This window comes from Onychostoma macrolepis, chromosome 03, assembly GCF_012432095.1.
Source record: "Onychostoma macrolepis isolate SWU-2019 chromosome 03, ASM1243209v1, whole genome shotgun sequence".
Taxonomy (NCBI): domain Eukaryota; kingdom Metazoa; phylum Chordata; class Actinopteri; order Cypriniformes; family Cyprinidae; genus Onychostoma; species Onychostoma macrolepis.
Window position 1 is genome coordinate 30,533,282 of NC_081157.1, and position 24,624 is coordinate 30,557,905.

At 38.1% G+C, this 24,624-nt stretch overlaps 5 protein-coding genes across 5 annotated transcripts; 3 read left to right on the forward strand and 2 right to left on the reverse strand.

Annotated features, from left to right (window-relative positions):
- Positions 1–538: 538 nt before the first annotated feature.
- Positions 539–1,787, reverse strand: bud31 (BUD31 homolog). Its single transcript, XM_058771996.1, has 4 exons — positions 1,495–1,787; positions 1,152–1,274; positions 913–1,079; positions 539–787 (listed from the first exon to the last, which is right to left on the reverse strand). The coding sequence occupies exons 1-4, from the start codon at positions 1,586–1,588 to the stop codon at positions 737–739; spliced, it is 435 nt and encodes a 144-aa protein (XP_058627979.1). The 5' UTR covers positions 1,589–1,787; the 3' UTR covers positions 539–736.
- A 125-nt stretch (positions 1,788–1,912) lies between these two features.
- pdap1b (pdgfa associated protein 1b) lies at positions 1,913–5,258 on the forward strand. The gene is made up of 6 exons (XM_058771995.1): positions 1,913–2,188; positions 2,401–2,492; positions 3,131–3,226; positions 4,176–4,294; positions 4,464–4,615; positions 4,713–5,258. Exons 1-6 carry the CDS (start codon positions 2,176–2,178, stop codon positions 4,775–4,777), a joined length of 537 nt encoding a protein of 178 aa, XP_058627978.1. The 5' UTR covers positions 1,913–2,175; the 3' UTR covers positions 4,778–5,258.
- Positions 5,259–5,708: 450 nt separating this feature from the next.
- On the forward strand, positions 5,709–10,922 carry shmt1 (serine hydroxymethyltransferase 1 (soluble)). The gene is made up of 12 exons (XM_058769316.1): positions 5,709–5,840; positions 6,753–6,851; positions 7,142–7,287; positions 7,447–7,562; positions 7,673–7,833; positions 8,298–8,379; positions 8,567–8,779; positions 8,859–8,975; positions 9,682–9,804; positions 9,909–10,025; positions 10,206–10,316; positions 10,393–10,922. The coding sequence occupies exons 2-12, from the start codon at positions 6,765–6,767 to the stop codon at positions 10,563–10,565; spliced, it is 1,446 nt and encodes a 481-aa protein (XP_058625299.1). The 5' UTR covers positions 5,709–5,840; positions 6,753–6,764; the 3' UTR covers positions 10,566–10,922.
- Positions 10,923–11,137: 215 nt separating this feature from the next.
- On the reverse strand, positions 11,138–15,908 carry smcr8a (Smith-Magenis syndrome chromosome region, candidate 8a). Its single transcript, XM_058769315.1, has 2 exons — positions 13,415–15,908; positions 11,138–13,245 (listed from the first exon to the last, which is right to left on the reverse strand). The coding sequence occupies exons 1-2, from the start codon at positions 15,544–15,546 to the stop codon at positions 12,798–12,800; spliced, it is 2,580 nt and encodes an 859-aa protein (XP_058625298.1). The 5' UTR covers positions 15,547–15,908; the 3' UTR covers positions 11,138–12,797.
- A 178-nt stretch (positions 15,909–16,086) lies between these two features.
- Positions 16,087–24,287, forward strand: top3a (DNA topoisomerase III alpha). Its single transcript, XM_058769314.1, has 19 exons — positions 16,087–16,701; positions 16,823–16,882; positions 16,962–17,035; positions 17,119–17,194; positions 17,283–17,391; positions 17,483–17,626; positions 17,713–17,883; positions 18,004–18,107; positions 18,210–18,284; positions 18,808–18,890; positions 18,981–19,188; positions 19,272–19,457; positions 20,990–21,119; positions 21,205–21,318; positions 21,409–21,574; positions 21,706–21,852; positions 21,953–22,075; positions 22,703–23,418; positions 24,048–24,287. The coding sequence occupies exons 1-19, from the start codon at positions 16,531–16,533 to the stop codon at positions 24,200–24,202; spliced, it is 3,012 nt and encodes a 1,003-aa protein (XP_058625297.1). The 5' UTR covers positions 16,087–16,530; the 3' UTR covers positions 24,203–24,287.
- The last annotated feature ends 337 nt before the right edge of the window (positions 24,288–24,624 follow it).

Consider the following 24,624-nt stretch of genomic DNA (forward strand, 5'->3'; position numbering starts at 1 on the left):
TTTCAGTTATTTCCTAGAAGTCCCCCTAAAGATGGTGAAATTCTGAATGTCAGTCACACATTTACATATTTCTGTATGTCATAGTATTAAATAAAATATAGAAGGTAACTGATGAATCAGGGAGATTTTCTCTTTGACACTGACATATATGTTTTCATCTTCGTTTTCGAAAAGGAAGTGGTCATTCTGAAAAGGTCAGGATATGGAGATGTACCCTCATTCCTTCCAAGATAAAGCTGATTACACCCACTTCATTTTTCAAACATCAATTTCATTAAAAGATCATTCTTAAACCTGCTAGGGACTGATTTGAAAACTGATATTAAGGATATTTTTGTTGCCACACTGCAGTGGGTAGGCAGTTAACAACGCCCATAAGAAATAATTTAAAGATTCATACAAAAAAAATAAAATAAAATTACATATACAATTTTGATTTGTATGGAATGAGATATTCTACCTTATTCCTTTTACCGTAGGAAAAATTTCCTACCCAAATTCTTTGTTGCATGCTTATACAACATACTTCATGAAAGCACGCACTCAAAGCACGAGATTGGACAGTGTAACCCAGAATAATTAAGACACAGTTTAATACAAAAAAGAAAAAAAAGAAATCAAAGCATACACATACAATCATATAATTTCAACAGATCCAACATTGTAATGACAACCCAATAATTGTATTAAAATAAATCAAAGTTCAGTAAATTCAAAAAGTTGTTGCCCTCTTGACTCATCCAGAACATCCTCTGCATCCACAGTGAGTGCACTCAATGATACGACCCTAAGAAAACAAAAGAACAAATTAGGAACAGTGGCATACATTAAGTTATGGGACAGCTTTTAAATGAAAAAAAAAAATGAACATCTGACAGATGTATATGACCTTGAATAAATTATACAACTTACCACTTCAAGCTTGCCCTTGGGAACTCTGCATATGCAATTTGTTCCAAAGTTTGTGTCGCGCGTCTGAATGCACCGCAGACAGCACAGGTTTTCATAGCCCTGTTTTTTCCATTTGGCAATCAGATTCTTGTCTGCATAGCCCTCTCTGATGCAATAGTCATAGAGCTCTGCGAATGAACATCATTAGTTAACAACTCACACAGAAACAAACACTACAACACTGCACCCCACCACCATACCTCGACTGATGGCCTTCCTCTTGTAGAAAAGATCGAAAATGTAACGGCTGCGCTGGTGATGAAGTCGGAAGATCGGCCACAGAGACTCAACCTTACGTTTGCCCTCATGAGGCTCGGTTTCAGCTGTGAAATTACAGCATCAGTTAATGGCATCGTAGCAAATTCATAACAGTCTATAGCCAGGACATAAATAAAAACAGTACATTTTTCCATTTTAAATAAACGAATTAAACGCGTGAATATTAAGGTTAACTACACTAACATCCATTCCGACCGAATAAACATCCCAAACAAACAATCGAGCTGTTAGCTTTATGGCTAGTTTTTAGATAGCTGAACAAACCTTCGCGCATTTTCTGGTCCAGCTCGTCAAGAGTCGGCTCTATGAGCTCCCAACCATCTGGAGGTGGTTTCCTACTCCTTTTCACCTTCGGCATTATGTTATTTAAACAATATAAGATCCTCGTTATTTAGCAACAGCGAACTTTCCCGATTTCTGTCGCGGAGCGGATGACGTCACGCCAAGGGTCCTTTTAGTATGAATCGTTACGTCAGCGAGCTGTCTTTGTCTTTACACATAAAACACGAACTGTACTTATTTCCAGCCTCGTTCTCCATTGCTAAAACGGGCTGCATTAAATCTTGACTATTTCACATAGCAACAATGGTTTTATTACGGTGAAGCTGTGGTGTTATTCTCTCTTCCAGCATATTGCATCAGGCTAGGTGTCTGATCGAGTGCCTGAGTTTAAATATAGCAACATGGACCAGCTGGCTATTTACTAATCGATGACTGTACCTACTTAATCGTGGGATTTTGTATTGGCTTTATTTACTGTCTCGCCAAATAAAACCACGTATAATTAATTGCAGCCATTCAGTATCAACAGAGTTGGATGCGCGAGAGTTTGGTGAAGTGTGGCAACCTGATATCATAACTGTAGCACGCTTTTGCTGGGACTGGGAGTGTGTTTTAGTCGACTGTTTTTTTTTTTTTTATATCAAGTCAAGTTTAATCTTCATCATGCCTAAAGGAGGTAAGGGATCATTTTGTTGTGTATGTTGTGGCAGCACACTTCATGAGCTCGTGCTCGTTGCCACACAGCTGTCATACTCTGTTCTTATGATTGACATTATATACAGTCTGTATGTTGCACTTTTAAACTACGTCTTCTGTGTTATCAGGATATTTTCATTGAGAACGATATTGTTAGAAAGTGATTTCCTTTTTTAAATTTGTTTGTTTTAGGCAAAAAAGGTGGCCATAAAGGTCGCATGAGAACTTACACAAGTCCTGAAGAAATAGATGCACAAATGAAAGCAGAAAAAGAACGGAAAAAGGTAAGTTGTGTTACAAATTCACACAGAAATATGAAAAATATTAAGAAGCACGGATAAGTATGCGGTTGACACTGAAAGCAAGCATTAACATTTAAGTTAGCGTTTTAAAAAAGAGATGAAACAGTTGAGATTAAATGAAAATTCACTTCTTTTAAATTTGTTATTCATCCCACTGTCAACAATGAATTCATGTATATATTTCACTTCTTTATTATTATTATTATATAGTGATTATTCATAACATTCCAGTGAAACAACTCTTCTCTCTTGTAACATAAGGCATATGTCTCCAATCATTTAGTCCACCTGATTAAACCCCGTCCGTTTGTTAAAATCAGCTGCACGCTCGCATTCAGACTGGTCTCCATCCAGTTAACAACTGATGTCTAGAACCAAGTCCTGGCACACATTTTTTTCCCCCCAATAATCTGTTTTACTCAAATCACATCACAATAAGAAGAAAAAGCTCTGTCGCTACTTCCGTTACATCTCAACTTTATGTAACAGTAGTCAAAGCACAGCAGATTCTCAAAAGCTCCACTCACTACAACCACTTTCTGATTCAGTGCCCATCCGCAAGTCAAATTGACTAAACAAATTAATTTTTGTATGTGGTAATGGTTTATTTTACATTGTAGAAGGAAGAAGAAGAAGGTGCAGCAGTGAACGACAACCAGAGCGAGGACAAACTGACAGCGTCAGGTTCAGAGGACAGTGACGATGAGGGGTCTGAGGTAAGTTTTCTTTTAGAATGGTGACGAGTCCATGTTCCTGCAGAGCTGTCCTCCTACTTATAGATCCTTCTTCAGATTCATTCATCTGAGACGACTGTGGTGGGACGTAGACATTCAGCCAAGTGTCAGATACGCTCTTACTCAGTCTAATTAATGTGGAATCTTATTGGTTGGAGCAGTCACTCAGTCACTGTGTTTGGAATGTAGGGATTATATTTGTGGAGTGTCACAGTTACTGTCATCCGATGGATGAATACACTGTAGGCTGGCGATGCTTCAGCAGATGTTGTATCAAATATTTTGGTCCAGTTGCAGCATGAGCTTTTGTATGAATGCATAAAATGCCTATATGAAAACAAACTGATCTCTTGTCTCCATCAGTTTAATTTCAATATTATTATTATTTACTTAGGCGTATATAGTATTTATTAATGTCTTGAATTAGCTTCTTATATTTAAATTTGTGCACATGCTTATGCTTTTGTTGTATTTATTAGTTTTTATTTTAGTATTTAGTACTTGTAGTACTTCAGCATAAACTTACTTTATTTCAGTTATATATATATTTTTGTTTAGGCTTTTCATTTAATATTTATGCTATTTTTGTTTCAGCTTTATTTCTATTAAAAAAATATATTTAATGGCGTTTGAAACGTACTGGGTATTTATGCGTTTTTAACCTAAATCACAGCAGCGTCCCCGTCCTGTCAAACATACACAACTATTAGCCAATCACAGCAGTGGCTGTTTATTTCTGAGTCTACAGTCCACCACATCTATTCAAACAGAGCGTTCTGATGAGGGGGGTTCAAACAGGACAGAAAATAGCCTATTACTTCTAAATTATGTGTTTTGATGTAAAACTCTTCATAACAGTTTAAAATAAAAAAAGGCAGTTCATGACCCGTTTGAGTTAACAATAACAACACTGATCTCTATTTTGTCACAGAAAAGGAAGGGTATTGAGGGCTTGATAGAGATTGAAAATCCCAATCGAATCGCCCAAAAAGCAAAGAAAGTCACAGACATAGAACTCGAGGGTCCCAGACAGCTTTCCAGAAGAGAAAGGTAAGAAACACTGGGGTGAGTGAAGCTAACAACATTTTCCTTGAGCTACTTAATACCCTCTCATTATTTACCATCATTTTATGTCACATTTTTTTGTTATAGCTAGACATCTAGACACGTGAATCTGCTCCTTATCAGCTCTTTCAATATGTTTCTTTTCATATTTCAGAGAAGAGATTGAAAAACAAAAAGCCAAGGAGAGGTATATGAAAATGCATTTAGCAGGAAAGACGGATCAAGCTAAAGCTGACCTCGCTCGTCTCGCCATTATTAGAAAGCAACGTGAGGAGGCCGCACGGAAAAAAGAAGAAGAACGTAAAAGTAAATTGGCAGCATTTGTTAATGTTGTAGAGCAACTTACAAAAATGTCTCACAGGAAATCAGAGATTCATTATTGTATTCTTCTTTGTCGTTGTAGCAAAAGAAGCAGTGCAGGAGGCAGCAGCAGCGGCTAAAGGACTACATACATTGTCTCTCAAATAATCCAAATAGTGGATCCTTAGAGGTTTTGATGCATTTGTGGACAGTATATGATGATATTGACAATGTTATTTTTGAAGACAAAGCAAAAGATAATGTGGTATGCTATAACACAATGTTCCATTGAACAGGAATATTTCAGAGTATATTAACCCAGAAAGCAGGAATTTAATTGTCCAAATAAAATGCCTTTGTGAGAGCCCTGATGCTTCACTAAAGTGGCTAAATCTTAATGCTTGCGTTCAGTCTGTGATATTAGGAATATAGAGATATTTATTAATATATTAACATATTGCCACATGTAACTGAGTCAACTTTGCGGTCTCAGTTTAACGGATTATTGTAAGGATAAAAACGTAATATGTCCTCAGTTGTAAAGGACCTGGTGTCATTTAGAATGATGTTCTGATGGTATTCTCTTCTTCAAATAATGTAAAGTATCACATACACCAATAAAATGTCAGAACGTTTTTTTGAAACTTTATTTGTATTATATTGTGAATTATTTTGTATTATGTACTAGTGTTCTTGTAACTGTTCTTGTTTTAATTTTAATGTGTAGTTTTGTACTTGAACCTTTTTTTTAAAATTCAAAATGTAGTTGTTAAATATATTGACAGTTGGCATTTATTTTTAGATAATTTTTAGAATGCATAAGAAACATTTTCTCAAGTTTTTTTTTAAATATATATTTTGTATTATTATTATTATTGTTACATGTATTAGTATTATCATATTGGACCCTCCATACCGCCATACCGTTGTTCTCCAAGTCCCAGAAAAGCCCAGGGTGACTGTAGCATGTATTATCTGAGATATTAACAAAAAGGTAAGTTTAAAAAAAAAAAAAAAGAAGCAAACTACAAAGAACAAAAAGGTGACAATTTTGAAAAGTTGCTCCCTGTATCACGCCTTTCGTTGTGGGCGGGACAGTAGATCGTTAGCCACGCCCCGCAGCGCGCTGATTGGTCTCCAAATTTCGCGGACTTTGACGCTCTGGACACGAGAAACCTAGAAAGTTTTCACAGAAAGAAATTCGGGGCGAACCATTGACCACATTTGTAAGGTAAGTAGAAGAATGTTTTCATTCTAGATCATCACTTTTGTACAGATAAACACTGTTTAAAGCGCAGGGAACGCAAAGCAGATTTTTGATTTAGTGGATCAAATCAAAACCTTGTGACTGTCTGCATGTGCTCCACATTCTCGGCCGATGAAAGTCAGTCTGTTACCGTTGTGCAAATCGGTGCATAAAGTGCACGTACACGTTGCTATATAACATCTGCATGTCAGAGAATCGCATCGTTTTCGTTATTATAAAGTAAGCATTTGTCCCTTAGCCACACGTCGTTTGATATGTAATAGTTACAGGATGTATTTCGCGGGAAAAATGTAACCCTAAAGGCTCTACTTCCGGTTTATATTGTGTTACTAGCTGCGAATCTAAATTTACCTTTAAAGTTCTCGACAAGACGTGGAAAAACCACTGAGAGATCAGTGAGAGAAACCTACTCAAAGTTTGTTTCGTAATCTGTCGCTGGCAGCAGCTGCACTTACATCATTTGATTGACAGCTGGGCAGTATTATTTATATGCTATTACAGTGTTTATTCATTTTCTTGATTAACTTTTACTTTATTTTTTCAGTTTTCGTGTACGTTTAATTTGCGTTTTAGTAATATTTTAAAAACCTTCATTTATTTTAGCTTTAGTCATTTTAGTACTTGTTTAAAACTTTTTTTCAACGTTTGTTTTTCATGCAATATTTATATCTTATTTCAGCGTTATTTGAATTAAAATCGATTACTGGATGTAAGTCTAAACAACTTTATACTGTGCATTTGATCCAAGAATACTCTGCTTTAAAGTAACCCGGTTTTTAATTAAATTTTTTTTTTTTTTAACGTAACGCGGTGTATACAGTATGTTTTGCATATGGAGGCCTTCTAACATTTAAATATAAAAAATTTTCCCTCTAGAGATCATAAACTATGGCACAGATCAACGGCCATAACAATAAAACATGGGAATCTCATAACAAGATGATGCTGGAACCTCTGGGCACAAATGATCCTGAGGTAAGTCACTGATTATATTATACAACCAGCCTCAAGACTATTATTGTGAATCTGTGCAGTGAACCATGAATGATATTCTGCTGTGCAAGAGGGAATTTTTTTTGTTTGTTTGTTTTGACTAGTTGTGGGGGTTATGAAATCTGGTCTCCTAGACTCTGATCTGCCATGTGACAGGCAGCTTTAGCCTAGCTTTGCTCTGCTCAGCTGAAGTATGATTCATATCAAATCAATCAAAACTTGTAATTGCTTATTGTCCGTTTATGGCATTACTATATTTCTGTATGCACTAGGTATATAACATAATAAAGAAGGAAAAGAAGCGGCAGACATATGGATTAGAGCTCATTGCCTCTGAGAACTTCACTAGTCGGGCTGTTTTGGAGGCTCTGGGTTCCTGCATGAACAACAAGTACTCTGAAGGTTATCCTGGTCAGAGGTGACTATTGTGCAATGACATTTTATGTACATTACAATTTTATGTCATTGCATTTGCCAATAAGATTAGTATTGTGTAATTTACACTCTGCACTTAGACATTGTGCTTGCTTATTAAAAAATGCTTCTTTTAAATTCAAGCTTCGTTTAATGTTATTAGGTATTATGGAGGAACGGAGCATGTAGATGAATTGGAGCGTTTGTGTCAGAAAAGAGCTCTCAAGGTGTATGGCCTCGACCCGGAGAAATGGGCAGTGAATGTTCAGCCGTACTCTGGTAGGTTTGTTTCTGTGTCACTAGACTGTTGATGTATGAGGTGATGAAACATATAAAACATTAACTCAAGTGCACATTATTTGAAATATCGTTTGTTTGTTTTCCCTCAGGGTCACCTGCAAACTTTGCCATATACACAGCCATAGTGGAACCTCATGGGCGCATTATGGGCCTCGATCTTCCTGATGGTGGCCATCTCACCCACGGCTTCATGACTGACAAAAAGAAAATCTCAGCCACTTCCATTTTCTTTGAGTCGATGCCATATAAGGTGACCTTGCGACTGAATCAACATTGTGGTGAACTCTACTCTGAAGTAATGGGAAAACTGACATTTTGTAATTTGGCTAGAAGGTCATAGTGAGGGTTAATCATTAAAGGAATTTTTCCTACGTTCTCTACATGATGGCAAATTGTAGGCAAGTTTATAATTGAATTTCTACAACTGGACGAGTAATATGGGCAGAATGGGCAGCATACCGACTGATTTGGTGAATGACGCCTTTGTGAAAAAAGATTCCAGCACTACTCGTGGTAAAAGGGACTTTAATGTTTAACAATACCGACACGTTTCGGCCTAAGAGCCTTCTTCAGGGTGAATGACGCCTTTACCATTCAACAGTTTGAATGGTGCATTCTAATTGACGATTCTAGTTTCAAATTGATAAACCTAATGCTGAAACAACACTGGTATATTAAACCTGTATTCCTTTTTTTTTTTTTTTTTTTGTCCAGGTCAATCCAGAAACTGGATACATCGATTATAACAGACTTGAGGAAAATGCTCGTCTTTTCCACCCAAGACTAATCATTGCAGGTCAGTGCTGTTTCTAAGAAAATCTGAGGATTTTGAGAGGGCATCTCTGAGGATTTTTGAGGAACTTGAGATTTTGCAAAAATAAAAGAGTCAGTGCTGCTCTGATGGGCTGGTTGGAGAAAAAAAAGTAATTCAACATCAAAAGAAATGACAAACATCACCATTAACGTTTCTGTGTGCCATTAAGGCACCAGCTGTTATTCCCGTAACCTGGACTACAGTCGCCTGAGGAAGATTGCAGATGAGAATGGAGCATATCTTCTGGCAGACATGGCTCACATCAGTGGTCTAGTCGCAGCAGGAGTCGTTCCATCTCCGTTTGAATACTGTGACGTTGTTTCCACCACCACCCACAAGACCTTGAGGGGCTGCAGGGCAGGTGTCATTTTCTTCAGGAAGGGTGAGTTCAGTGTGAATTGAGCTGTCATACTAAATCTAGGCCACTGACAGCGCTGTAATGATACACTCTTGAATTTCAGGAGTTCGTAGTGTTGATGCAAAGACGGGCAAGGAGACCTTGTATAACCTGGAGAGTCTGATTAACCAGGCAGTGTTTCCTGGACTGCAGGGTGGCCCTCACAACCATGCCATTGCAGGTAAGAGCTGATGTCCTCCGTGTGTTTAGATAAGATAAGATAAGATAAGATGAGATGAGATGAGATAAGTTGAGATAAAGTTATATAAGGTTGGGTAAGTTTGCATTTACACTAGGAATGTTCATGATTAATCCATGATCTATTAATTAACTTGTAAATTCAATAAGCTTGCTATTTAATTCAGTAACCATTCAATCAGATGTTGAGAACTGTCTATACAGTCATCTGATGTTAGAGCGCACAAGTATTTCTCTGTATGTAAAGATTACATTCAACTGTAAACATGTAACAACAAGCACCATTCGTTTTTGGCCCTATATTAACCTGACAGTCATGTCAGTGCTTACCAGGAGAGCATGCAGGTACACTGTCACTTTATCATGAGCAGTCTAGTGATATGTTATGTATGTGTAAAGCACATACCCTGTGTTTTATTTAAATGAAACAATATTATTAATTTGTTAAATCATTTACTTTTATTATTGTTTTTACTTTAAAAAAAATGACAATCCATTTTATGATAATCGATTGTTAATATTCCTGCCAGTTGACATCCTTAAACTGATTGCAACTTTCTCTACCCGATATGAGTCTTGTTTATTTAAATTAATCAGTAAATATTTATTAATTATATATTAAATTATTTACATTGCTTATGTACTCAAAGTTATTTGATGTGATTTTATTTGTTTGATGTGATGTGCAGGGGTTGCTGTTGCTTTGAAGCAGGCTCTGACTCCAGAGTTCAAGACCTATCAATTGCAAGTTCTAGCAAATTGCAGGGCTTTAGCAGCCACCCTAATGGAAAAGGGCTACAAAGTTGTTACAGGTGAGTTCCTTAAGGATTTAATGAATTTATATGTAAATGAAACTGTTGGCTGAGGGTGACAGAGATTGGATAAAGTCACTTTATCTTTTGTTTTTTATATCTAGGTGGCTCAGATAATCATCTCATCTTGGTTGATCTGCGTTCAAATGGAAGTGATGGAGGAAGAGCAGAGAAAGTACTGGAGGCTTGTGCCATTGCCTGCAACAAGAACACCTGCCCAGGTGCATTGAAAATTACAAAAATTAATAACATCATGTTAGACATCTATCTATCTCTATCTCTATATATATTATATATATATATATATATATATATATATATATATATATATTTTTTTTTTTTTTTGCTACAACAATCTAACCAGTTATTCCACTGATTCTTTCCCAAAATTTGTAATGAAGGTGATAAAAGTGCCTTGCGCCCCAGCGGCCTTCGTTTAGGGTCTCCGGCTCTTACATCTCGAGGACTATTGGAGGATGATTTCCGTAAAGTTGCAGAGTTCATTCACCAAGGTGAGTTTTATGCAATAATGTAACATTAAAAATATTGTTCTTGATATTATAATTGACAATGTGTATCTGCCCTTAGGCATTGAGTTGACATTGGAGATCCAAAGAAACATGAATCCTAAAGCAACTTTGAAGGAGTTTAAGGATGAACTGGCTCAAAATGAGAAGTACAAATTGAAAATAAATGAAATTCGAAAGGGAGTCGAAGACTTTGCTGGAAAGTTCCCAATGCCTGGGTTGCCAGAGTTGTAACTACTGTCTTTTTGACTATTTGCTAAGATTTCTATTGATTTAATGGGCACAAAGGCACAATACCACTCAGCAGTCCACTGTAATTATCATACACCTCAATGCGATGACTTCCTTTTCATATAAATCATCACATGACCTGTTTTTGATTACACATTCAATTGGTTTCTCTACTAGTCATGCTTTCTCTACTAGTCATGCTTTCTCTCATTTCTGTGGTTAAACCCATTGCGGAATAAGCTGAATTAATCTATAAGTTTTACTGTACACACAAAACAGATCAACAGAGAAGAAAATAACCAACTGGCACAATTTTTGTACATGCAGTGCAAATAAAGCCTGAAATATTGTAAATGTGAACATGTGACTAGACCTTTTTCTTGCTGATTAAGTGTAAAATTTACTTCTCACTGTTACTACTTACTCTAATAAGCTGACATGTTTAAGTCATTACAAATTCAGCATGAGACAAATCATGTGCCTTTTACTATATAAAGGAAAGTATGTTTTTGCTGTAGACAGACTGCGTTATAGAGTAGGTACGATGCCATTTAATAATGATGCAAAACCGAGCTAAATCAGAAATAATTTAATGAAATTGAAGGCAGAGAAATTTCACAGTGGGCAGCAACTCAAAGCACACACATGACCCTCAAAATTTACTCGACTTAACATCCATAAATATTTTAGCATGAAGAATATACCTTACCCCGGACAAGCTCACAATACTGTCTTAAAATAGATGTGTGTAAAGTAGCAACAAAAATGCATGATTTAGACAGTTACAGCAAACAAGATTTGTTCAAAAACAGCAAAAAGAAATAACCTTGTGCATATAATGGTATGGCTTATTCTCAATTTACATTCAACAGACTGCGATTAAATGCTGAAAAATCTGTCTCTAACCAAACGTTACAAAGGCCAATATTTACTGGGTAGCCAAAACAACTTGATATTAAGACACACTTGGGATGAAACACAGCGGTGGCAGTCAAGATCTGTAATTTTGGACTACAACTGCTATCATGCAGTAGTGGGAATAACAATTACAGACAATGTATTTTGGCAACAACCACCACCATTATCGTTCATTTTACATAACTGCAACAGCCATTAGCATGAAGTGCCACTTCATCCACACAGTTACTCATGCTGACGCTGCTTACACACAACAATTTATATCCATTTTAAATATATCTAGAAAGGCTGAACAGCACAACACATGATACAATGGAAGGGTCTATAAATTGCCACCATATTTTGCAGTCATTACATTTGTGTTCTTCAAACATGCAGAAAAGTTGTGTAACAGTTCTTCACAATGTGACAACTTACATGCAGTACATTCGTTCACCTTATCACACAATTACGTTAAAACACGAAGGGCAGCTGGCTCCATTTTTGTTTAACAATGCCTTTAACCTTTGTTCGTTTTTGTATCATAAAAAAATATTCAGTTTTCCCCTCAGATTTTATGTCCACTGGAGAGGGCAGAAAAACAAATTGCATGTTTTCCCTATATTATTAATCAGTTTAGCGTATTAATTATTTCTTAAACTCAGAAAGCAAGTATAAAAAGCTTATTACTGACCAATCCGTGAATTAACATCAAATTTTCTGCTAATTGAAATACATATAATGCGAATACATTTTATAAAGGCTGCATGTTGAGGAGAATGTGTATTATAAAATACTGTTCTGTTGCCACGCAAGTTAGTACCATTAAATTATGCTTGTGATTTTCATGCAGCAACAGTTGCTTTGCTTTGTGAAGACAAAAAAAAGCATTAATTATTAAATGGGATACCAGGACCAGATTAATTAAATGGTGATTAGAGGCTCTCCTGCTGTTGTTCCCGTGTAGCTGTAGCGGTCAGTGAAAGCAAGCATGTGGCTACACATTTAAATAAGCCATTTCATATGGCTTCTTTCAAAACAACTACTTGTGCTTGAACGACGGTGAACTTTTGCTGAATCTTCATTTTATTTCATAGCTTTTTGTAAGGTCTTCAGACCGCAAGAGGAACCATTTTCTCCATTTACTGAAGACGGTTTGGCAATAGATTTAAGTATGCAACCTCTACACTAAACAAATAGCCAAGACCACATTTTGTAACAGCAAACATTCAACCCGCTGCTTCCTGGAATACCATGAACAAAAAAAAGGGGATTACATTCAATACATTTGGTCTCCTGATTTTATCGGGGTTAATGTGGAACAGATAGTGGACACATTCAGATTTTGTACAAATAGCTGGTGGTGTAATTAAAACAAAAAGACTGGTTGCCCCCCTTCGAGGTCCCCTGAATGTAATGCTGCTTGATGAGCTCACTTAGGTACTGGATGATTTTACTTTCTTCCACAGTGTAGCCGAGCTGCAACAAGAAATTAGTTCTGCGCGATGTTACCGAGCCCTGGTCATTGATGTCCATGGGAAGGTGAATGTGATGGCAGAATGTATAAAGGAAGGCCTTGGCTGTAATCTGAGTCAACATACCCTGAACGTGGAGGAAGTAGGTACTTCCACGTTTGATCTGAGTCCTGTGGTCTGCCAAATGGCTCACTAGTGTTCCTTTGTATGGTGGACACCGGAGGGTCTTGTTGTCACAGTCCAAAATGCTTATGTAACGGCTGTATCGATTCAAAGAGTGGCGAATGCTGGATCCAGCCGGGGAGACAGCTCTGGAAGGAAAGAGGAAGAAAAAAAAGAAAGAGAGAGAGGGGAAATACCAAAAATAATGAAACACTGCACTTTTGGTCACTGATTTAAAGCATTGCAAGCAAAAAAAAAACTGTCCGCTTTTGAAACTATGATATGGAGTTATTGATTGACTACAGGTCAGCAACATACCTCTGTAATCCTATAAGTTTCCATCTCTGCAGGTCGGTAAGCTGAAATGGTGATGAAAGCCACGGTTGGACGGTTTCCCCGTACTTGCCGAGATTGGGAACGAAAATGAACAAAGCATTGACTAGCTTCCTCACTGTGCCCTCGTCCACCCCTAAAATAACGAGCGTTCGGCCACTCAGAAGGCAGAAAATGGCTTGCTGAGCAAAAGGATATTGCCTGATGAATCGAAGAGCGCTGTGACCAGCTTTCTTCTTCTGCTTTAGCGTCAACGCACTGCCGTAGGTGAACGGAGACACCGCTCGGTCCGAACTGGTGGAGGCGCTCATGAAGCTCGTACTATCGGAGACATCTTCGATATTAATTTTTGCCACCTCCTCAGTGTTTAGATCAGAAAAAGTCAGTCCCATGTTTGGGCTTTCTGCGAGGGCTGACTCTTCCAAAATGTAGTCCACCTGTAAGGCAGGGTCTCCCTGAAGAAGAGACAGAGGTTCTTGGTTCACCACTGTGTCACCACAGCACTCCTGAGCGAGCTCGGGTAAAGGTTCCTCAAAAATGAAACCGTCCTGTCCAATACAGCAGGCTGCATCCATCGGGACTAGATTCCCGTCAGACGTCCTTTGCGAGACAGCAACAGAGCTGGATGCAATTTCAGATGGTGATGCAATGGATACCTTGCTCTTTCGTTCAAGACCATCAAAGTAATTTGCCTGTAGACTGGAAGGACTAACACCTCCAAAAGCCTCAATGCTCTTGTCGCTACTAAAACTCCCTTTGGTCTCCGTGTCGGCGGCCTCGGAGGTCTCCTGCGTAATGTCAGATGTACTGGACTCGGGAGGCACTTCCATAGACTCCACACCTGGCTTAATGTGATCTACATCTATGCAGGTTGTGTACGAGTCGAGACTCAGCGGCTCGCCAGATAAGTTCAGAATGGGGATAGTTGGATTGTTGGAAGAAATACTGAAGTTCTTTGAGGTTCCTCCGTACTCCCAGTCGCGGTCAGCTTCGAAGAGGAAACTAGTAACTCTCTGTTTGTTCAGAAGAGCCCTGTCGATCTGGCTAGTGTAAATAAGGCATAGATCTCCTCGGAATGACTTCTCAATTATGTTTAGTTGCTCTAGAGTTTGGTGGAAAAAGCTGGCGTCGCAGAGCTCTTCCATCGTTTTCAAGCGTTTATCAAAGCACTTTGCAGATTTGGCCTTTATGAGCTGAGGCGTGTAAGAGGACTTTCTACTCTCGCTTTCGGTTTCCACAGTCTTATCTGCAACATCAGAATGATTACCATTTAGCGTATCGTCAGTTACATCGTCGGTGTCAGTCGGTTTCTCCATCTCGTGTTGTACAAAATCTACATCTTTCTTTTTCCTGGAAGGATAAGATGTTACTTGCCTCAGCAGATCTTGGTGTTCATAGATGGACTTCTCCACATTGGCTAATTCATTCGCCTTCTCAATAGCTTGTGTGGAATAACAGCCGTTGTTCATTTTCTGAAGCTCAGTTTCTTTGTGCAGCACCGATCTGGTGTACTCCAGGTCTTTCAGTTTCTTTTCCAGTTCATTTGCAAAAGCTCTCCTGTTGCCCGATTTTAAAAATTCAGAAGCCTTGGAAAACGCAGATGACATTTCTTGAAACTGATGCATGATCTTCCTTTCGTCTGCGGAAATGTAGGCCATGCAAAAGGGGCGTACAAATCCACGAGCCTCCAAGTCGTACAGCGTCAGATGATGGACGTAAGCAAACGCCCCTTCCTTGGAATCACCTAGGACAACTTTTGAGTCCTCCACAAAATTAAGCTTTGGGTAGTTACTGCCAGGAGGATGTCCAACAAAGGATGCCTGGTAGTCCACAGACATGATGCGAAGTGAGAAGTAGTTAAGGTCAAATGTCCCACACACCTTGGGATCATTGGGAATGGTGAGTAAAGGCTGTGGACCGACCTGTTCTGAAAACTCAGAGATAAGTATGAAATCTTTTGAGAATTTCGCATAGGATGTCTTCGTCCAGGGATTTGCATTGGCAGCATGAGCAAACAAAGGCACAGAAAACTCCTCAGGAAGTGAGCATGGATCTGTGAAAGAGTCCCCAAAGTCATCTTCTTTGGTAAAAGCCACCACATCTGGTGAGCCAATCATGTTCTCGGAGTATATAGAGAGACATCAGCAGAAATACCCTTCCATCCTCAGTATCTAAATCGAGGAAAACAACAGATTTCACAAAAACATCAATTTAACAACACAAATCATAAATACGCTGTGCACTGGGGACTCTCTCTCGTCTTTGCAGCACGGCTGGTTTAGTCCACCGAGCCAGATCACGATCTGATATAGATGAGCTTGAAGACGATGCTCTCCAGCCTGACAGACCTTTCACGTCTCCTGCCATAAATCTCATACATCCATCAGTCTTCGCCGCTTACATAAACCTATTTATAATCCGGCATCTATAACAAATCTACACGAAGACACAGCTGTTACAATGTACTCCAGCTGCTCAATAAACTGACATCCTCTAACAGCAGCCATATTTAAACGATCGTAACCTTCCCATGTGACTATCCTGATGCGGAAGTAGCTGTGTTTCAAAACCTAGAGAGCTGTCTAGCTAGACAGCAGTTTGGACACGCTTAGTGAGCAGACTCGGGAAGCTCTTATGCTGCCCAAATATGCTACCTAGGTGGGTGTCTAACTAGGTTTTGAGACACAGTCTTGCATTGTTATGATGCGTTGTCTGGTTGTTCAAGGGGAGAAATGATATTATTCGTAATGTTTGACAAGACTCATTATTATACATGTATGAAAATTCACTGTTTTAATGTATTATTATTTGTTTTTAGTCGATTGCAGTTCGTTGGGAAATATACAACACAGCATTCTATTCATATTCTAACACATTGCTTTACGGTATTTTTACGACAATTCTCGTCAGGCGCCGGAATTGGAAGTTGTTGCAGAGAGTTGATTCGTCTGCTGTGTTCACACTGTTACAGAGATTATATTTTTTCTTTTACGCTGATATGTTTAACCTCAGTTAACTGGGTTTTGTGCTGTTCATCAAGCGCGGTTATTTTGATGTAATGTTCGGAGTGTACAGTGATCATGCGCTGCTAGATCACAGTTATGAACGTTTTGTTTAGATCACTAAGAGTGACAATTGACAGTCGACTTTATAGACAAATATCTGTAAGCATGATAAGACACACACAGATTAAGAAAGTGCTTTGTGTTGCTGAGAAAAACGATGCAGCTAAGGGCATAGCAGAGATCATGTCAAATGGGAGATCGAGAAGAGTGAGTGCTGACTGTTATACAGTTACTTTGATCCATAATAGTTATTAAATGAGTTGTTATTTTTATGACTAAAATGTTGTTTTTACTTGTATGTAATGAATCTTTTTTTTTTTCTTGGCAGAGAGAAGGCTACTCTGTTTACAACAAAATATATGAGTACGAATACCACCTGTTTGGTCAAGTAAGTAATTTTATATTAATTACTACATGCAAGTGGTATATATAGTCTTTATTTGATCATGGTGTTTATTTGTTTACAGAATGTATCTGTAAGCATGACATCTGTGTCAGGACATCTCTTGGGTCTTGAATTCAAAGCTCCCTTTCAGAAATGGTAAAAAGTTATGTTTCTTCATATCTCTTTGATAATACAGCTTAAATATTCAGTTAAACTTTGTCATGTGGTCTGTTTCACAGGCATAGTTGTAATCCAGTCCTGTTGTTTGATGCTGAAGTGGAAAAGTACTGCCCTGAGAACTTTATACCCATCAAAGTATTCATTTTCATTCATTCACTTAGATTTGTTTTTAGAATATGAGCTTGTGTTGTATATTTTAATGTAATGTTTTTACATTATCCAGAGGACTTTGGAGAGAGAGGTGAGACAGTGTCAAGCTCTGGTCATTTGGACCGATTGTGACAGAGAAGGAGAAAATATCGGCTTTGAGATCATTGATGTTTGCAAAGCAGGTAAGTTTAGTGCATCATGGATCTAGTTATTCACTCTACTGGTGCTGTATATTTCTAACACCCTTTTAACATGGGATATCTTTTAATTAAGTGAAGCCAAATGTTCAGGTCTTCCGCGCACGGTTCTCTGAGATCACCCCAAACTCCATAAGAAGAGCCTGTGAGACCCTTACTGAGCCAGATATCAACGTCAGTGATGCGGTGGATGTGAGACAGGAGCTGGATCTCCGCATCGGTAGGCAGTTCAAAATAAAAGAGAACATAAACACAAACTACTGCATTTTAGACAGTGTTTAGCGTATGTACATTGTGTTCCTTCAGGGGCATCATTTACCAGGTTCCAGACATTGCGCTTGCAGAAGATATTCCCAGAATCTCTCTCTGATCAGCTCATCAGTTATGGCAGTTGTCAGTTCCCGACCCTTGGCTTTGTAGTAGAGCGGTTTAAAGCCATTCAAGCCTTCGTCCCTGAAACTTTCTTTAAAATCAAAGGTACTCTGTTTTTTCGAATTTACACTTTCACATTTAATATTTTTGAACCAAATGCAAGAAGTGCTTTGCAGTGTCGTCACATGTGCTTTATTGTCTGTATGTGAAATTTCTGTTCGATAGTTGTCCATGAGCCCAATGAAGAGGAATCAGTTGAATTCAGCTGGAAAAGACATCGTCTTTTCAATCACACAGCATGCCTTGTGCTGTATCAGATGTGCATGGAGGTGTGTGCTTCTACTTGGCTCGTTAAAAACTTTTTAAAAAACATATATAAGCTTTGTCGTTCATTGTTATGTCATAACAAGTTTTATGTGTTCTTTTCTTAGGATCCGATGGCGAAAGTGATATCTGTAACAAGTAAACCAAAAAGCAAATGGCGACCTTTACCCCTTGACACTGTGGTAAGTAATTTAGAGCTTGACAGATTTTATACATTAAAAAAATAGGGAAATATGGACAAAAGTATGTGGACACTCAGACATCACATACCATTCAAATATTTGAGTTTAGTAAGATCTTTTGAATGTTTTTAAAAGAAATCTCTTACGCTTGTCCAGGCTGCATTTATTTGGCCAAAAATACAGTAAAAACAGGATTATTGTGAAATATTACTATATTAATAAATTATACCTAATTTATTCTTACTGACCCCAAACTTTTGAACGGTAGTGTACTTTTGGTCATATAGTGTATGTTTTACAACTACACGCAAAATGGTAAATATCGACATATTTGACAGTTTTGTGTACACAAGGGACATTAACTGTTGAAGTTAGAATAGCTTGTAAATTTATGAGTGACTTACACCCATTAAAACCCAAAAATGAATACTAGTGCTGCTGAATGAGTTAAGTGTGATCAACAACTGAATCAATGAGAAATAATGTAATATATTTGTTAATACGTTTCAATTTCTTTCTCCAGGAACTTGAAAAACTGGCTTCAAGAAAACTGAGGATAAGTGCCAAAGAAACCATGAAAATCGCAGAAAAGCTGTACACTCAAGGGTATGTTAAAGGTTATTTCTTCCACATGTCTGTGGTCTACAGCATGTCTGTTGTGTCCCTTCACAAATCAGCCTGTCTGTTTCCTTCCAGGTTCATCAGTTATCCTCGTACTGAGACCAACATGTTTCCACAGAACCTGAACCTAGCCATGCTGGTTGAGCAACAGACACAAGACCACGAATGGGGAAATTTTGCTCAGCGCATTTTGGAAAGCGGTGGGCCCACACCTCGAAATGGAAACAAATCTGATCAGGCCCATCCCCCCATTCACCCCACCAAATACACCAACAGTTTACAGGTGAGCAACCTTCCTGTTTGGACCATCGTAACTGGTACCAACTTAAACAACGACAGTGTTTAAATATTTTTTCTTTTTTAAAGGGAAATGAAAAGCGGCTGTATGAGTTCATTGTACGTCACTTCCTGGCCTGTTGCTCCAAAGATGCTCAGGGACAAGAGGTGACGGTTGAAATCGAAATAGCTGAAGAGAGATTCTCAGCGAGTGGATTGACGATCATTGCTCGCAATTATCTGGAAGTGTACCCTTACGACAAGTGGTACAATAAGGTGAATACTGCTCAAAACATATCACATTTTATAGCTAAGCATGTTGTTGCTCAGCTGTAACCCATCTGATCATATTTATATTGCACTTATATTGTAAAGCAAACAGCTTTACTTTATTCAACATGAAAAAAACAGTGTCAGCAACGCTTCAGTTTCTACTATGAAGCAGCTCTGGTGAGTTCATCTGACCTTGATGGACTGATGCACTTTGGCAAGCTGTTTTAAACTATTGAAACACGTGCTGCGTCCCAATTCGCATACTATACGTCCTAAATAGTATTCGAAAATAGAATTAGTATGTCCCAAATCATAGTATGTTTAAAAAAAGTATGCCAAAGATTCCCGGATGGTCTACTACTTCTGGTTAGAATTCGAAGTGCAGATCGATGCACACTCTAAACGGCTAATATTGCCCACAACACATTGCGCTGTGGACGAGGATTCGATCAGAACTACAAACACGCATAAAAAGTGTTAAAAAACTACAAACATGGCGGGGGTGCGCGACCGACGGACAGGTAGAGAAAGGGATTTGAGTGATAAATAATCAATGTCTAACCTGATGAAAAAATATTTATTTAATGTTTATCCACGTTATATTTCACCTAAAGCAACACTGTGAACTTTTATAATGATACGATTGGTCATTAACATCATTATGCAAACACATGAGCAGAGTTCTCAGCATGAAAGACCCGCAATGTGCTTCTTTATTTTCGCTCCAATACATTCGGAAATCAAATTAAACTAAATGTGGACTTTGTTAACTGTGACAAGATGATTGACAGGGCAGTTTAAACAGTTACAGGATGCATGTAACTATAAAGACGCAGCTATGACGAAGTAGTATGTCCCAAAGCTTGCCTACTATTCTGCTACATACTCAAAAGTATGTACTTTTTCTTCACAAAACGAGTACATACTTTTAGGGCATAGTATAAGTAGGCGAATTGGGACGCAGCAAAACTCTTTTTTGCCTCATTTTGTTTCAAATTATGTCACATCAGTTTGTTCTTTGATTTCACTTTAAAGGGTTAGTTCTCCCAAAAATTCTGTCATTAATTACTCACCCTCATGTCGTTCCAAACCCATAAGACCTTCGTTCATCTTCAGAACACAAATGAAGATATTTTTGATCAAATCTGAGCTCTCTCTGACCCTCCATAGACAGCAACGCGACATAGCAAGGACATGGATAAAATAGTCCACATGTCATCAGTGGTTCAACCGTAATTTTACGAAGCTACGAGAATACTTTTTGTGCGCAAAGAAAACAATAATAACGTAATTTATTCAGCAGTTCTTCTCCCCCGAGTTGCCATTTTGGAGAGTACCCAAGAATGTAATCAACATAATGAGCGTTGTTTAGGTTCAGCATGTGCGCGCTGTCTACTGAACCTAAACAACTCTCAGACTTTATCAAAAATATCTTAATTTGTGTTCATGTTTGGAACAACATGAGGATGAGTAATTAATGACAGAATTTTCATTTTTGGGTGAACTATCCCGTTAAGTATTTTTTTTCCCCACAGGTTATTCCATTATATACGGCTGACACCACATTCCAGCCCACAGCGATTGAGATGGTGGAAGGACAGACCAGTCCACCACAGCTTCTGACAGAGGCCGATTTGATATCGCTTATGGAGAAACATGGCATTGGTACTGAAATCAGTCAATCCAGTTTTGTACCTTGAGTATTTTGCAACAGGAGTTATGTGGCACTCAATTTGAGTTGTTGCTGCAGGTACCGATGCAACACATGCTGACCATATTGAGACCATAAAGAGTCGCATGTATGTGGGGCTGACGGCTGACCAGAGGTTCCTTCCTGGAGAACTTGGCATGGGTCTCGTTGAAGGTAACAAGATCAGCATATCACTAGTATTGAAATCTTTAAAGAATGGTTTAATATCTGATTTGTGTGAAATTGAGTGTAACATTGTTTCAGGGTATAACTCAATGGGGTATGAGATGTCTAAACCAGACCTGAGAGCGGAGCTGGAGGCTGACCTTAAACTTGTGTCAGAGGGCCGAAAGGACAAAGCTTCTGTCCTCAGTTATCATGTGGCCAAATACAAGGCTGTTTTTATCGAGTCAGTGAGAAAGGCAAAGAAGTGAGTCTGAATGTAGCGCTGCAAAGGTCAATGAGATCTACAGCTCTACTTTTGTTTGTTCCAACTGTACTCTGTGTAGTTGCCAATTACATTTTACATACAGATTTGAAACTTTTCATTTTTTTCTGCAGATTGGATGAGGCTTTGTCAAATTATCTGGGCCCTGCTCAGGAGATTACTGAACAGGAGCAAGGAGAAATGGAGATACCATTACCAGTGCGCAAGTGTCCACAGTGTAACCGTGACATGGTGCTGAAGAAAAAGAAAGACAGCACAAGGTGAGACAACACCATGTGTTAATATAACTGAAATGGAAATGGATTCATTTGTTTTTTGTGCCTCCTCTTCTGATCACCCTTTTTATGTCACTCTGTGCAGGATGTTTCTTTCATGTATGGGATATCCAGCCTGTAAAGCAGCCGTGTGGTTTCCAGACACAGTTCTGGAGGTCAGCAGAGACGAGAGCATCTGTCCAACTTGCCGGCCACATCCAGTGCATATGTAAGGGTTGTTGCTTTGTAGTCATTTTAGTATTGTGAACCATTTACAGTAATGTTCAAAAGTTTGGATTCAGTAAGGTTTTTTTAAAATACTTTTATTCTGCATTAAAAGTGACAGTAAAGACGTTCACAAAGTTACAAAAAATTCTGTTTTAAATAAATACTGTTCTTTTGAACTTTCTATATATCAGAAAATCCTGATGTATCACTGTTTCCACAAAAAAATCGTATATAACAAAAACTGTTTTCAAGCATCAAATCAGTATATTAGAATGATTTCTGAAAGTCTTGCTGATTTTCAGAATTCTGCCATGCCACCACAGGAATAAATTACATTTTAAAATATATTAAAATAGAAACCAGTTCTTAAATAGTAATAATATTTCATGATATTACTGTTTTTACTGTATTTTCAATAAAAAACAGCCTTGATGTGCATAATAGACTTCTTTCAAAACCAAAAATCATAATAACCCCAAACTTTTGAACCGTATTGTTCAAAAATAGTATTTTCAGTACAGTGAACGAACATGAATTATCAACATTGACAATAAGATTAGTGTATTAACGAAGTAAATATGGTCATTTTAAATACTGCTTTTGGTTTTATCCATAAAATCCTTGACAGGCTGAAGCTTAAATTCAAGAGGGGAAGTTTGCCACCTATGATGCCCCTTGAATTTGTTGGATGCATTGGAGGATGTGATGAGACTCTCAGAGAGGTCTTAAATTTGAAATATATACGAGGAGGAGAAGCCGATTCTGGCTCTCGGACACATAACGGCTCTGGATCAAATCAGCATCATGTACCTAGGAGCAACTCAGCACCTCCATCCAGGGTTACACCTCCAGCACCCAGAGCCAACGGCAGCCGTCCCCCAGCCAGCTTGCCACCTCCACGGGCAGAACAACCACCAGCTTCAGCCCAGGGCGGTGCCATTGTGTGTAATTGTGGTCAGGATGCCATTCTTCTCACTGTTCGCAAAGAGGGTCCCAATCAAGGCCGTCAGTTTTACAAGTGTAACACAGGAGACTGTAAGTTCTTCCTGTGGGCTGATCAGCCAGCTGAGCAGGCAGCGCCCGGAGGGAGTAGAGGACCCTTGAGTCATAATTCACAACCTCCCAGGCCCTCAATTGGCTTTGGGAACGTACCTCAGCAGAGGCAAAACAACAGAGGATCTGGAGGTGATGATGGTGAGACTATGTGTAACTGTAATGAGCCCGCAGTGACCAGGACCGTCATGAAAGATGGGCCAAACAAGGGGCGAATGTTCCACACCTGCGGGAAATCACGCGATCAGCAGTGTGGGTTCTTCCAGTGGGCGGACGAAAATGTGGCTCCAGGTATAATGCCTTTCTATAATGTTTTGCACTGAAAATTTTATATACATGGGCAAAATATGATCAGAATATGTTGAAGAGGATCATTCATACATAGACTGCTGTTCAGAGGTTTAAGATTATTTTAAAAGAAATTAATACTTTTATTCAGCATGGAATTGATCAAAAGGTTTGACAGTAAAAAAGACATTTATAATGTTAAAAGATTTCTATTTCAAATATAAGGTGTTTTTAAGCTTTCTATTAATAAGAAATTTGATCTTGAGCATCAAATGAGCATATTAGATTGATTTCTGAAGGAGCATGTGACACTGAAGACTGGAATAATGATGCTGAAAATTCAGCTTTACTATCACAGGAATAAATTGCATTTTAAAATGCGACATTTTTTGAGACATTTTGTCAGTCGCTTGTTTTCTGTTTATGTCAGTTTGGGCTGCAAAATCTAGACCACATATTAAACATCAAGTATGTTCCAAATGGCTGTGATTGTGCTGCATTTTGTGGAGGAAGAAAACAACAGTTATGCATTGTTTTATATGGTTTCAAAGAAATGTAAATATTTCAGTTGCCAATAATATATTCAATATTGTATTTTTGGCTAATAATTTCCATTTCCTGTTACTTTTCAGCCACAGTTTTCTCTGGAGGAAATGGTGCCAGACCTCCTGGGAACAAAAAGGCCAGCACTACCTCAAACAAACCTCCCACTGCCAAAAGGCCAAGAACCTGTGGAATATGTCATGAGCCGGGTCACACACGGGTCACCTGTCCACAGGGCGAATGAAACAAACAACAAAAAAAAAAGGTTCCTGCAATTTTTGTACAATTAAAAATTGTATATGTACATGAAATTAATCTTATCATATGTTTAATTATTTTTACATGTATAATAAATTGTATTGTGTAAAATAAAGTTATTTTAAGTAAAACAAGTTATTTTGTGTCGTCATTTATTCTCATGATGAGTAAATTGTTTACATATTGCATGACCTACAGCAATGTTACACAGTCTGACATTTACTGTATACTACATGTAAAATGTTGAACTAAGAGGTTTATCAAAAAAAGTTATTAATAATGCCATAAATTAGATATAAATAAATGCCTAAATACCATAATTGGTCACTTTTTACATTATTGTACCATTACAGTAAGTAGTTTACAGTGAGTATATACTAATGAACAATATGTATTTTATGCAATTTT